Source organism: Lontra canadensis, unplaced genomic scaffold (genome assembly GCF_010015895.1).
Source record: "Lontra canadensis isolate GAN:19392208 unplaced genomic scaffold, GSC_riverotter_1.0 scaffold19, whole genome shotgun sequence".
Classification (NCBI taxonomy): Eukaryota; Metazoa; Chordata; class Mammalia; order Carnivora; family Mustelidae; genus Lontra; species Lontra canadensis.
Genome location: NW_022631013.1, coordinates 737,255 through 752,883, shown reverse-complemented (window position 1 = coordinate 752,883; position 15,629 = coordinate 737,255). Strand labels below are relative to the sequence as shown.

The 15,629-nt window shown below is 37.1% G+C and overlaps 1 protein-coding gene across 1 annotated transcript; it reads right to left on the bottom strand.

The window, feature by feature from the left end:
• Positions 1-871: 871 nt before the first annotated feature.
• On the bottom strand, positions 872-5,835 carry DMRTA1 (DMRT like family A1). The gene is made up of 2 exons (XM_032860851.1): positions 5,141-5,835; positions 872-1,812 (listed from the first exon to the last, which is right to left on the bottom strand). The coding sequence occupies exons 1-2, from the start codon at positions 5,781-5,783 to the stop codon at positions 965-967; spliced, it is 1,491 nt and encodes a 496-aa protein (XP_032716742.1). The 5' UTR covers positions 5,784-5,835; the 3' UTR covers positions 872-964.
• Positions 5,836-15,629: the final 9,794 nt, after the last annotated feature.

The following is a 15,629-nucleotide window of genomic DNA, read 5'->3' as shown; positions in this document are numbered from 1 at the left end:
AATTTTCTGAGTGAGAGTATTTTTAACTTGGAGAATGGCTGCCATATTCTTGCCACAAACGTATGGAAAGGAATATTTCTCCAGATACAAAGATTAAAATCCTAACCCCAGTAGGCGTTCACTTTATAATATGAAAGTTTCTGTGTAGCATGATTCAAAATGACTGTTTCAAAATAAGGTCAACTTATACTATTAGGAAACCATTCATTTCTAATTCTTACACTCTACCAGAACTTAGATGCAATTAGTGATAGTGGCCAGGAGATGGTGCCGTCTCATTTCCTAAAATACACTTCATAGGCTTTGTGTAATTTACAAAGTTGACTTTAAAAAGAAATGTTTTATTAATGGAACTTGTTATCAAAATTGGTAGATATGAATGAAAAATAAGACATTCAGGAAAAAATAAGGAATTTAAATTTCATAAAAGTTTTACTTATTATTAATTACTTATATGTGAATAAAATGCTTTAAAATACTTTGAATAGCTTTTTTCTCTCCTGTGTGCAAGGAACAGAAGGAAAGAAAAAGTTCAAAGTAACAGTCATTTAGAACTACCTCAACTTTTCAATTCTTCCTTTTAGTTCATTTTATATCCTGGGTTGCTTTACACTTAAAACTATAAGCTCCATTTTTCAACAAAATATAAACAAGTATAGTTATAAAATAGGAATTCTACAAATGATATTTTAGGGAGAAAATTCATGAAAGTAAAAATATTTCCTGAAATGACTTTACTCAAGGCACATATAACGTTTAAATGCTTCTTTCACTTAGTAAAGGCTAAAGAAGAATCTTGCGATCTCAAATCTATCATACTGGATGTAAAAAAAATATATATATAGCATTTCTAAGGTCTAGTACACCATTCACATTAAATAGAGTACACATTAATAGGTGTGGGTGTGGGGGCTGAATTGCATGCTTCTAGAAATACTCCAAAAAGGGAGAATAGGCAGAAATACTACAGATTGTCCTGATTTGGCCTGGAATACAATCTGCCACCAGTAACTGAGTCTTTACTGGGAAGGTAGGAAGACTCCCTAATCATTCCTGAAAATGCATAATCCAAAGCTGGTCGAAAAGGCAATGCTGGTACCAACCCCGGAGTTAGGTAAGGAGACATAAAACCAGAGAGCCCTCTTCCTGGAGAGGTCTGTGCCAGCCGTAAAGGATTGATACCTAGTCTAGGACTTAAGCTGTAGAGACCTGAATCACCTCCGTAAGAAGCAGAAACAGTCTGAAGAGGAGAGAAAGCTGATTTATTCCCTAGAGTTCCAAAACCAATTCCACCTAAACTAAAATTTGACGCTCTCTGAAAAGCTGTATTTTCCAATTCTCCTGAGCTTGCTAGGTCCCCGGTGTCTGGTTGGTGTTCCTTCCCATTTAGGACCTGTTCAATGGCTTGAACCACATCCCCTTTGCAGAAGCGCAGAATGCCTTCTAGCCGGCTGCGCCTATAACTTGGAAAAATCCTGGTAAGGATATCAAGAGGGTCTCTTGGTCTTGAGGACAGTGTGGGAAGCCTGGCTCTGGCAGCAATGAAGTCTTTGGCCCACTCACTTTCATTTCCTGATTCCAAATCAGATGATGACAGGGATCTGGGACTCTCCTCCCCTCCTGATAGCTCCCCAAGGTCAAGAGGCTGAATACTATCTTCCTTGTTTGAACTTTCTGAAATAGATGGCCTGATGTTTTGTTTTCCAACGACGCCATTAGACTTAGGAGATGATCCCAAAGTACACTGATGGGATTTAGAGACTGGCTCTTCTTGTCCACTCTGGCATGAGTCACATTTACTCTCTTTTAGTTCTGGGGGATAGAAAAGAAAAAAGGAATCAAATAGAGGAAAACTTTCCAAAACACAAAGTGTACTGCCTACTTGAAAATAATGCTGGATAAAGTAATTCATTTACTAGCAGTATATTAGTAATATTTATTTGCTGCAAGAAACTTGAATGAATAAGAATTTTAAAAGGTCATTCAGAAGTAAAGACATTGGAATAGTGGGGAAATACTATTTATTAGATTATTCTAAGATCATAAAATTATATAAAATACAAATGTTGTAGTTAATTTAGAAATTAGAAGATAAAAGTCTATTATTACCCCAACTATTAAAGTGAAACCAGTATCTCACATTATTTGCCCCATTTGGTGATTTGAGATTTTCTTAAATTTTATCCAAATTTCATTGTTATCTCAAGGAGCTTTTTTTTTTTTCCCCCAAAATGACACTAAGCAAAAAAAAAAAAAAAAAAAAAAAAAAAAACTAAGTAAAATGACTGTTTAGATAAGAAGTCAAAGGAAGGAACAATCTCAGTATGAAAATGAACATTCTATTTAATAAATAATATTATATTTCAATTTTTTTTCTTTAATGATCACATTTCAGGTTCCAATTAAGTTACCTGAATAATGTGAAAAACAAAAAAATTCTTAATTTCACTTCAAATCTAAACCAATAATGACCACTACTGTACCAATCTCATATCATACCAGAGATCATATATATTTTGTTTTATGTGAGAGACAATAAAGACTTGGCATTTTTTAATAATTCCCTATGAAATATGGACTTTCTTTTTCAATCCCTAGGAAGTATCCAAAAAAAAAGTTTACAGTCAAGTTGTTTCTAAAAGAAAATCATAAACTGCACTATTGCACTATTGCAATCTGTACATATCTTTAAAGCATCTTATAAAAAAAACATATTAATTATTTACTTCAAATCACAACTCCTTTCCAATATTAGGGGCAGTTTTCCAAAAATATTTTTACACAAAAATCTGATTTTATACCTCAACATGTTGAGCATATTAATATTAATAAAACACTACCATTTTAAATGCCTTTTGTACAGTTTATGCAAGGAAAATAATAATGTATACATTCACTAAATAACTTTTATTTTGGTTTACATTTCCTCTTATCCGATAAACTTATTCTACCTCTATTTCCATTAAAAAAAAAAAAAGTAAACTGTCAAGTAGGATACTCAGAGTATTTCTGTCAAACTTTCTTTTTCTACAAAAGTTATGAAGCCAATGAAACAAATACTGCATAAAGCAGTGATTTGCATACATGATTTGGTTTCTCAAGAGGCACTCCTAAATTCTAAAGATCTATACTTAATTTTAAAATTAAAGTGTGTGCAATTTAACACTTTGAGGGTTAAAAATTATGTCATTGTATCAAAGAGATGACAAAAGAAAAGATGTTTCTCCTGTAAGACTGCAGACTCTCTAGTATTTTCAACTTTAAAAGAAACAATGAAACTTTTCTAATGAAGTCTACCAAGTGGGGAGAGATTGGCTTTGGTCCATCATTACATTTTATTTCTAACAAGATCCACAAAATACACCCCCCCAACCAAACATGTAAGTTATCAAAACTTCATGTCTACAGCAATTAATGCACAAAACAATTTTTTACTATTATACTGTTCTCACAGAGTACAATATGATGCAATGAAGTACTGATTGCAAAAGACTCTGGAAAATAAGGTATCTTTTAAGATACTGTGATATCATTTACATCATCTCTGTTTTCTCAACTCCTATATCTGGTTTTATTTCTTTATTTTTATCACCGTATATTTTGTCTTGTGTTGGATACATATAGTCTTCCTTCTTCTGTATATAAGTTTTAAGTTTTTTCTGTATGCAGAAAAATCATATTCACCTCTGAATCACTGCTAGTCTTTGTCTAATGAGTGAGTAAATTAAACAGACTACTGCAGTTCACGGATATTGGGTAAGAGGATGCAGTAAGGTTAGAAAAGCTACAGACGTGGCTTTTCAAAAAAGTAGGTCACCTGAGGCAAAGAATAAAATAAAATATCTGACCCTATAAAACAGAACACCTTGCGTACCCCCCAAAAACATATAAATCAATGTCCAACAGAAAGATATCAGCCAGATTTCACTGACAATTTAGTTTACAGAATTTTTCTTTTTTATAGCAGTTATCATTTGCTTAATGACTTTGCCCTTCAGAACGCTTTGATTTTTCATGAGACATGTTTAATCTGTTTTGTGCACTGAAAGGAACTAGAACATGGGCAAAACATTGGCATAGATGAACACAAAATCATATATGCTTTATTTAAATACAGAGAGAGTCTTTTTCAAAAGTACATCCTGTGATCCAAAAAGATCTGCAATTTTCAGAATTTGGGGAAATTTTTTAATTTTCTAATAACTTACTTTCCATTACCACAGAATTTTGTATGATACAACCAGTCTTGAATTTATACAAAAATACTGAAATGAGATTTACACTCCTAGTGTTACCTGTTGAGGGCTGGGAAATTCACTAAAATACAGTGAGATTTGCATCAGCAGGAAAACTTAATTTGAGATAAGGCTAATAAAAAATGCTTCTATCTTTTTTACATAACAAAGGGGATGAGGTATTTTGCCATCAAAAAATAAGAGGAAAAAAATTAAAACTCCTTGGATAAGAAATCCCTAATACTGGACTTTGAAATTCTTCTTCCCATTGGTTTTACCAATCTGGAAAGCCTAATTTTCTTTTCTAGGGAAAAGAGCTGAAACTTCAAATTTAGAGCTTTCTACACTTTTGGAGGCTAACAAACAGTCATGGGGTGGTGCTTAAAATTTTTAAGGGAAGAAAAGGAGATGAAAAAAGGTTTGGTAGCTGCCAGCAAAGGTTTGCCCAAAAGATGAGGTACTGTACTCTCAACCTTCAGTGACTTTCCCAGCAAGACTGGAAGATTAACTCTGGTTTTATAGCTGAAAAGAGTATAGGGCAAGTCCAAGATCCAGCTTCTCTCACTAAGAATTTTAGTCAATGCCTGAAGTTCTAACTCACCCAAAGTAATATCAACTTGTGTGCAAATTCTATTCCTAGCCTGAGTTGCTCATCTGATCACTCCCTCTTCACTTGTACATTATCTTAACCTACCACCTAATGGTACAGAAAGCCCCTCCAAGGTGATGCGTCTCTAACATCCTCATTAACATTCCTATTACAGAGCAGTTTCCCAGAATTTAAATGAGTGCTTCTTTTAAACAACTTTTCTTCCCCACTACCAATGCACGGCTACTTGTTTCTAAGAGTCTTTTCCCCAAACAACCATTTTCCTTTGCAAAGCGTAAATGAAAGACCAACTTACCTTGCTTTAGCTCCGCGTTATCTGGATGGACTACTTGGAAAGCAGGCGTCACCAGACTAGCCTGCCTCAAGGCACTCAGTTCCATTGCTGTCACCGCCGCAGGGCCGCTGGAGGCCTGGGAATTCTCCATTCTGTTGCTGTTGCTTCCGGATGTCCGACCCCCCGGCCCGCAGGGACCAGGGTACAGGAGCCTCTGCAGCCCCCGGGCCTCACTCTCTTCCTGGGCCTGTTGCCGGCGCAGCGCCACCTGGGCAGCCATGACGCGCTGGCGCTCGGCAATCAGGGTGCACTTGGCACACGCGCAGTCCCGCCAGCTACAGAAGCGTTTGTGGCCCTTGAGTGCGGACACGACGCCGTGGTTGCGACAACGGGCGCATTTGGGTGTCCGCGGGTAGCCGCAGCTCACCGCACCCACACCCCTCTCCAGTCCCGGAGCCGACCGACAGCCTCCGCTTCCCGTGGCGGCTGCGGCTGCCCGCAGAAAGAGGCTGGGTGGCCGCAGGAAAGTTGGAGGAACTGGAATCCCCGAGGGTACTGGCAAGGCCGAAGACGGGGTTGGAGGGGCAGCCGTCACCAGCCCTGGGGCCAAGTGGGGTCGACCGCTGCTGCTGCGGTCTCTGCTGCCACACTGTGACTGCTCCATTTCCAAGTCTGGTGAGCAAAGTGCTCTGTCCACAGCTAACCCTGCCAGGAGCGGGGGCTGCAAGGACTGGCCGTGGTCCCGCTGCCTCCAACCCACAGGCCGACAAAGTTTGACAAAATTCCCGCCGGGCGCTGGAGACTCTAAGAGGCGCAGATGCCCGGTGAGCCTCAAGAGTCCCGGGGCGCTAAGTAAATGCTCCTATGCTAAGCGCGCTCAGCCCTCTGAGCGGGTGAACAGGACCGCTGCAGAAGCTACCCCGCCCACCCGGGCTACCCGCAGACAGGCAGAAGCCCTGGGAGGGCGGGCCGGGTGGGGAGTGGGACCGCCCGGGAGGAGGGACGGTGGGGGACACAAGACACCGTCTTGATGGGCTGTTAAGGTCCATTCTCCAAAAAAGCCTTTTTCTCCCACTTGCCTCCCCATGAATTCCTCAACGTCTATTTTTGTGAAATAATCAAGCCTTCTACCATGCCTCTTACCAACCCTTCTTAAAGTAAGAAGATTGTTAAATTCGTTTCTCAGTCCCACGCTTCTCCTAAGCAAGTTTGAAAATTTGGATGTGGACTTTTTTCCTTTTCCCTTTCCTTTTCCCGGGTGAGGTTTAAGGATGGTAGCATGTCCAATGTTAATGAGAAAGCACAGCCTGACAGATGGCAAATATTATGCACCTGAAAGATGCTTTATTTTAAATGGGTCCTAGGACTGCATCAAAACAATGGATAAATAATGAAGGGAATTCGTTCACATTCGGATTCTTCTCGTTTATTCTGTTTATTTACAAATGAGAATTTGAATGGCACATATTATTATATTTTGAAATGTGACCGCTTAAATGTCTTTATGCATTTCTTATGTGGAACTCTTTATAAGCAGCAACTGTGTTAAAGCTGTTTCAAAAATACTTCACATTTCTATTGTAAAATACTGGGAAAGGTTATTTAGACCATTCTTTAAATACACTATCATAATATGCACTCTTAAAATAAGCATTTAATGTCCTTAATTGTAAGAAAAGATCATACTGCTTTTAAACCAAGAGCATTTGCAGCAGAACATTCATGAGTGCTTGTTCTTAATGGAAAGGAGAGTCAGGACTCTGTCAGTTCTTCAAAATAATATTCAACTGCCTTAACAGGCAATTCAGATTCTAATCCTAAAATAGCAAGTAACAATGACATTTTTACCATCACAACCGCGGACATTCAAGGCAGACACTGCCAATCAGTCTGAGCTTTCTCCTGCCTGCCCACTTCACACCATCACCACCATCATCATCCTCCCATATCAACATCCTAACATCCTATCATAGAGGTTTTGCACACCTGCCTAAGCACTGGAACTACCTAGGGAACTTCTAAAAGATACAGATTCTCCAATCCAAGTATTCTGATTCTTTGGTCTGAGTCTTTTAAACTCTCAAGGTTTTAAACCAAGGTTTAAAAATACCACTCTAGGAATGTCTACCCTCTCCATATTCTAAAATACTCAAATTTTCTCATACTCGTAGAACTTTGCTCAACCCACTCCTATCTCATAGCTAGTTATTCCCTAACTGTGGAACACAAATCTAACATTTGAGAAATGAGTTTTTAGTGCTATATGGATCATTAAAGTACAATGAAGGCACACCTGGGTAGCTTAATCAGATGAGTGTTCTACTTTTGATTTTGGCTCAGGTCATGATCTCAGGGTCCTGGGATCAAGCCGCAAGTCAGACTCCATGCTAGGGAGTCTGCCTGAGGATTCTCTCTCTGCCCTTACCCTTGCTCATGCTCTCTCTCAAATAAATAAACCAATCTTTTAAAGGTAAAGATTTGGGGCACCTGGGCGGCTCAGTGAGTTAAGCGTCTGCCTTTGGCTCAGGTCATGATCTCAGAGTCCTGGGATGGAGACCTGCATCGGGATCTCTGCTCAGGAATCCTGCTTCCCCCTCTCTGCCTGCCTCTCTGCCTACTTGTGATATCTCTCTCTCTCTCTGTGTCAAATAAATAAATAAAATCTTTAAAAAATAATAAATAAAAATTAAAAGGTAAAGATTTCAAAAAGGAATCCTAATCTTAGCTCCCCAAACTGGAGCAATGATGTTAAACGCTAGTAATTCTCCTCAAACACACCAGAAAGCTTAAATCTTTTCTCTTAATAGTATGACATGTTCTTTTTCTCAAATTATGTATACTTTTTTTCTTTTTATTCTAACAGCAATTGAGAACTGTGCCTATTCTTATAAGTCACTGAGATGTTAACAGCTGCAATTTAGCAGTGACAACAGTTTCATCAAATGAAAAGGTGATGAGAAAGAAGAAACATGTTTTTAATTAAAGTGTGTCCAAGTATCACAAATATGTCACAAATTTATAAACAAAGTAAAAAAAAAACCTGGTCTAATAAACGGGAACTATAGAGGCATATCAGAAGGAAGGAAAGGGATCTAATAAACAAAATTCCTCCCAAGTCCAAAAACATTAATGTAACTCCCTTTTAAATTTTTCATTTCTATAAGTCAATCAGAGAAAGACAGTTATCATATGACCTCCCTGATATGAGGAATCTGAGAAGCAGGGTAGGGGCTTTGGGGGGTTAGGGAAGGAAAAAATGAAACAAGATGGGATCCAGAAGGAGACAAACCATAAGAGATGCTTAATCTCACAAAACTGACAGTTGCTGGGGGTATGGAGAGAGGATGGCTGGGTTATGGACATTGGGGAGGGTATGTGATATGGTGAGTGCCGTGAAATGTGTAAGCCTGAAGATTCACAGACCTGTACCCCTGGGGCAAATAATACATTATATGTTAATAAAAATAATTAATAAAAAAATTTCATTTCTACTCGAATTCCTTGTCCACCCTAAACTCTTACAGTTGGGGCACCTGGGTGGCTCAGTGGGTTAAAGCCTCTGCCTTCAGCTCAGGTCGTGATCCTAGGGTCCTGGGATCGAGCCCCGCATCAGGCTCTCTGCTCAGCAGGGAGCCTGCTTCCTCCCTTTCTCTCTACCTGCCTCTCTGCCTACTTGTGACCTCTCTCTCTGTCAAATAAATAAATAAAATCTTAAAAAAAAAAACCCTCTTAAAGCCAACTGCCATTTTTTGTTGGTTCGTTAAAACAATGAATCAGCATAGAGGAGTGGAACTGCGAGTCAGCCATTGCAAATAAGGCCTGGCTCTGATCTTATTTAACTAAGCTCAAACAACTTGAATTGGATAGTTAGGCGCTCAGCTTCACTTTTCCCACTGACAACTGAAAACATTAAGTCATCTTCAAGGATATTTCCAAGTCTGTGGTTCATTTCATTTGCCAAGTCTAGTCTGAAATTGTTGTTCATTAATGTTCTTAATCTCTAAAAAACATCATTACTACCCCTTGAAGGCCTCTGTCAAAACATCTTTCTGGCTGGTAGAATATCCTGGACTAACCTGCTGGTAAAACAAAGTTAAAAGTATATATGCTTAGCTTGGCTGGAAGCTTTTGGCAAGAGGACTGTGGATTTGGAAGGAAAAGCCTGAAATTGTCTCTTCTTTCATGTATAAACATGTACAATTCACTCCATGGCTTCAGCATACAGGTGAGCACACCTTATACAGTCCATCTACTCCAAGGTTTTCCAGACGGATACTATGTGTGCTAATGCCATGTTTTGTCAGTCTTGAAGGGTCTGAACTACACATCTCTTTGCCTGGGGGTCTTCAAAAAGTAATTGAGCATTAATCCTGATTGGGAGACCAGTCTGCAGATTGACAAAAACTCCAGCCATTGGACTGTGGTTCATCAAATGGCTAAGCACCCCAGTTCTGGAAAGAAACAGGTCTCCTCTGGGACATAGCCTTTCCTGGAGTATTGTTGGGAGAAGGAAGAACAGGTTTGGTGATATGTATAATTGGCCAAGAAATGTTACTAACCAAAACACAATATCTACCAGTAAATGCTCCCTCCTAAGAACATCCTGCAGCTAAGGAAAGATCGTTCTTTATACCAGAACTATAACTAACCACAGCATTGTGCATTTTAGGAAACAGAACTTCGTTAGAGGACATTATCTCTGAACCCTTGCTCTGGGATGGCAAGAAGCCCGTTGGAGACCATACACTTTATCCCCACCCCACCCCCTGCCCACCATCACTACCAACAGGACGCAGATTACAAAATGGAGTGGAAAGTATTTTCCTTTATTGCTCTATGAGCTCTTTCCATACAAGATGAAGATGTTTACCTGGAATCATAAAAAAATAACAAAGACAGGGAATGGAAAAGAACTATTTTTTTTCTGTATCCATTTCTAAACACCCAGCAAATGGTAAACACTCACTATATCTTTGAAAATAAATAAAGAATGGATGCTACAGAACTTGCTTGTAGTTTGGCTGAAGAGCCACTAATATCATATTACTTTTCCTTTGCATTCTGAAATTTTTGAGAATTTCCAGTACACTAAAAATTAATCTTTTCCAGGTTCACCTCTGTGGGGTTTATATAAGCTGAAGTGTGATTTCAAGTATGGTTTATTGATTACTTTGTCTTCTGTACTTCTGTTTAATATTAAATAAGGTACTTTATGACAATTTTTCATAAGAAAAAGTCTTATGAAACTCTATAGTTACAGTAAATAGGACTCAGAACTTATAAAACTCTTGTTTTATTTTTTAACTCATAGGATATTTAAAGTAAATTCATGCTCAGGGATTGAGATAAGCTCTGTGATTTGTCTTCACTGAATAGAACCCACTTTCATAAATTAATGTATGTGAAAACATTTCCTCAGAGTTCAGTCCTTAAACAAACAGCAACACAGTTTCACTCAGGAAGTATGTGAAAGCCCTTTATGTGGCTGTGAAAGATCGTAACAGAATGAATAGCACATTTTAAACACTAAGGCTTCTTAGTAAGAAGTCTAATTAAAAATTACACCCCAGGTAAGTTAATTTTAAAAACAACCATTAATCAGTAAGTTTCCCTCATAAAATGTTACCATCTTAAAAGAACTTCTATTTATGAAGGACATCTCTCTTATTATAGCTACCTCTTAAGAGTGAGTTTTTGTGTATCATGAACCATGCTTGAGCTTTGTGTATTATGTCATTTAATACTCTTAATCACCTTATTGAAGCCAACTATATTATCCTAATTTTACATATGAAAAAAAGTTTCAAAGAGAAGAAGTTCTCAAGATAGTCTAATGTTCAGACTACTTACACTCAACACCTCTCCCCAGAAGCCAGGTTAGTTCTACTGTAGTACAGACTTGCAAAGCAACCCATTAGGTAAAGTTGTCCATGATGTATTTATTCAGAGGGATACTTACTGGATGACTCATGAGCAACTCTGAAAATGCACCTATTCTTTCAAAATTATCAACAGTCCCATTAAAAAAAAAAAGTGTGAAGAAGAAAGAAAGAGAAATTTAAAGTGCTGTGGTTTCCCCATCTTCTTTTAGAAAAGTTTAATGATGAAGTTTTTGTTGTTTTTCCCGTTCTTCCCCCACCTTATCTTTCCATGTAAATAACAGTAAAATAAATCAAGGCAAAAAATTTTACTATTATTTGTTTATACCACCAGAAATTTCATACATGTTTTCCTTTTACTCTCAAGCATCACAAAGTCCGATTAGATATCAAATTTTACTCCTTCAAAACCTGACATTCAATTCAAAGGTGATCTTTTCCTCCCAAGGAAAATGTTGTAAGACCTGCCATTCAGGATTAGAAAAAATAGTGAAACGCTTTCCCAAAATAAAAATTTACAAAGGAAAAGGTCATATAGGCTCATTTAGAAAACAAAATAGTTAACTTTAAAAAGCAGAAGCATTTTTAGTGTGCTATTCCCTACTGTATTCCACTGACTGAACACAAAAAGGATATGTAAATCAATTCCTCAAATATCAACTCCCTATTTCTTCATGAAAAATTGCCATAGGACCTAGAAAATGATTTCCTGTAAATTACTGTTATAAAACACGATAAAATTAACTTTGAAAGGAGTTACACATTTCTGCCTTTTTCTCTTCTAGCCTTTTTTTGTGCCAGAGTCTGTCTTCTGGAGCTTTCATTAGACGTATTCCAATTAAAAAGCTGTGTGAGTTTAAGAAAAAAAAAAAAAAAAATGGCTTCCCTTCACAACAAGGATTCTAAATAAGAGGTAAATTTGGTAAATCAGTTCCTCCCTGGCTCTCAGCCATTCACATCTTTTGGTTTTGAAATTCATTTCTTTGTGAGCATAAGGTGGTTGTTACGAGGTGTTGTCAGGCCTCTGACAGGGTTATTGTGCATGGTAGAAGGTGGGAGTTTTTGATCAATGTCTTCAAAGTCAAAGCTTGGAAAATAATAGGTGCACATCAAAACCCAGTGCCATAATGCAGTTCACATCAGGCTCTTTCAGGTGGCCCCAGGGAATTACTTAATGCTCATGTTGAGCTTTACAATAATTAGTCATCTATAATGGTGTACTAAGGTTTATGTGAAGACTTATAACTTGAGATTCATTATCAAATGACATTCAGGAAAATCATTACCAGAAGAAAAATAAAGAAACTTACCTATTTATCGATGTTCTCCTCCCATTTTTTCTGAATCCCTGACCGACTGCATTTCTGTTCTTAAGTCATCTTTTATTGACTCAATATTTTTGTATTCTAAGAAGGCCCATGTTTAATTTTTTATGGCATTCATGCAATTATTTTATGATATCCTGCCTAGTAGATCAAGTTACTTACCTTAAACCTTTTTGTTGTAACTTTTCCTATATTCTTATTACTTTTCCAAAAAGCCTTGAACATTTACAGTTACTTTAAGATGAGGGTGGGTTTTTATGTTGTTTTTAGTTTTTCCTTTTCTAGAACATAGAGCTATTGCTAACATTTAAGAAAAAAGCTATTTTGTTCATATATCCATGCAAATAGCATGACTGCTATATATTATATCCGATAGATAGATAGATAGATAGATAGATATGATTTCTTAAAGAAACTATTAAGTCACAGGTGGAAAATATACCAAAAAAAGTCAAATCCATAGTTAAGAGTTAAATGTGCCATATGTTTCTCTAATACTGAGGCACAATGGGGTGCATTAAGAAACTCATTAAGTCAATGGAAATAGCAGCTGGGCTCTATAGAGATGTCTATTCACTTCTGAAATAGAAAAACACAAAATAGTGGGCACATCCCATATCTTCTCAGATTTGAACTGATCATGTTAGCACGGGGCTAGTGCAATGCAAAATACGAAGTACCTTTCCTCTCAGCATCTTAATTAATAAATTTCATTTTAATAGTCTTTTCTTTTATGTTTCCCAGTGATGGCAAAGATGTCTATCTCCCCTTATTTTTTAATTTTTCTTATAAATAAAATTAAAACTTTGCCAAAGCACCTAAATGGTACAGTAGAGTCATGCACATTGAGCCTAATAAATGACTTGGGCAGTAAAAAGAAATCTGAATATTTCTGGTTTGGTTTTATGGACTTCAGAATAAAATGAATGTCATAATAATAAAAATTGCCCCCACTAAAATTTTGTGTGATTTTGGGAAAGGTGTTGGTTCTCAAAGCATTTGGTTGTTTTTTGTTTTTTGTTTTCTCTATAAAATGCAGTTTCAGATGTTTGCTTCTTCTATGTCAGTCACTTTAAGAATTGGATGAAATCTCTGAGAATCTGACCTGTGCACATATCAACAAAATTTTACATAGCATTTCAAGAGCATTTTAGACTGACAGCCATAAAGGATTTCCAAAGTCCCTTCCTGGCTTAAAATTCTATGGTTCTATAACTAGTATCAATACAAAACTTCCTTTAATTTTTAAAGAAAGATTTTTTGAAGCACATCTGCAAAACTGAGACCAAGTCTCTGAAGTGTACCTTGAAAGGAATTTAATGCAGAATTATGAAATCTTATGAGTTCAAAGTAACCTTAGCATTCATTAGTTTTCTACTGATAGATTACAATTCATAGTAGCTACATTCATGTTTTACCAGGAACAATGCTCTGAAACAGAAAGAGATAATAAGCCTGAAAAAAGTAATACCTTCAGCCATTTTGGATCAATAATAGTAATTCATATTTTTTAATTCATTTCCTTCTTATATCATCTTCAAAATTCTCACTGAGTTAAGAAATGTTTAACTAAGGAGACAAAACAAAAATGTTTTCCCTACTTGATAGTCACCACACTACAAATGTTAAATTCCCAGAAATCATTCAAGTTTTCATGCCTCAATAATGAACTCAGAAGCACAAAGCTTAAATTCTAAAAATAAAATCCACATTATTATCATAATGACTTCAATCATTTGAAATCCTAAAGCAGGTGAAGTGAGGTTCTACGGTCTTTCAAAATTCGTACTTTTAACTGATCCCTTGTCATAAGTTACCAACATGCTCTAGTAACTGCTTTCTTGCAAAATCCTCCTTCAACCATATTAAAATACCATTCCTTCTTACCTCTCCTTCATAGCCAAATCTCAGAAAGAGTTGTCTGTATTCTTCATCTAGGATCCACTTTCTCATCTAGTATTAAGCTCCCAGTTTCATCAAACAGTCTCTATTACCCCAGTTCACCACCAACATTTGTAGGGTCACCAATGATTCCCATGCTGCCAGACCAAATGTTATGCCAGACCATCAATGTTATGATAATCAAAGGACACTTTTCATTCTTCACCTGCTTGGCCTCTCAGAAGTACTCAACACAATTAAGTATACTTAAAATTCTTCTCTCTTGACTTCCATGACACAATAATTTCCTGGTTTTTTTTACTCCTACTTCTCTACTTCCGTTCAACCTTACTCATTCCTCCACTTTTCCTTCTTCCATATGTAAGCCTGTTATGGTTCATTTGTGTTTATGATTATTTAATGCCTATTTCTTCCCATAAGGATAAGAAGCAGGACTATTTTTTTTCCCTACCTTATTCTCAGTGCCTTCATCACCTAATAGATAATCAGTAAATATCTATTAGAGAAATGAATGGAGAAGGCCTGGAAAGATATGACAGGTCTCATGGGCATCTAGGATCCTTTTAGGGGACTGTGAGGAAAAAAAGTTCATTTCTCTACAGAGTGCACTTCAAGTGTGTGATCAGAAAAAAAAAAAATCCATAATCCATTAATTATAAAGACTCTTGGTATAAAAAGGTATTTCTAGATACATGAGAAAATGTAATAATATAACTAATTACTAGGTGGTAATTAATTCTATAGAAACACATTTGTTTATCATTCTCTGTCAAATCAGGGTGTCTCAGAAGCAGACATCAAGAAAATAATTAGAAACGCAAGAAATTTATTGGGGGGGGGGGGAGTGGAGCACCTATGGAGGATAAGGGGAAAAGGAGCAATAGTAAGTAGAAGAGCCTTAGACCATGATGCCAGTCTGACCCCTGCAACCAGAGACAGAAACAAGAGGACAGTTGTGTAGGAAGAGCCTCAGACTACAAATACAGCTCTGAGAATGTCTCCATCAGGCCAGCAGGTATCCCCAGAGCAAAGATTACCTGTTAGAGGAATACTGCTTTGGACAGAAATGGTCTGATTCTAGTCAAGGGCTAGGAGAAGCCTGAGGAGAGTCTGACATCAGTATAAACACTGTGGTGAACCCTTCCTTGTAGCAAGTTATCTCTCAAAATGAGATCTGACTGGTGGCATTTTCATCAGTGTTATGGTCTGAAGGTTTTTTGTAAGTCATGCCTAACTACTGTCTTAAATAGGACAACATGTAACTTTACTCTATCGGCAAGAAATATATTCTTAAAATTGACCCCATTATTATTTGTCAAAGTAATTTATAAAATTTTCCCACAATTAACAAACACATGCTAGGTTTTTTGTTTGTTTGTTTTTGTTTTTGTTTGGCAATGCAGT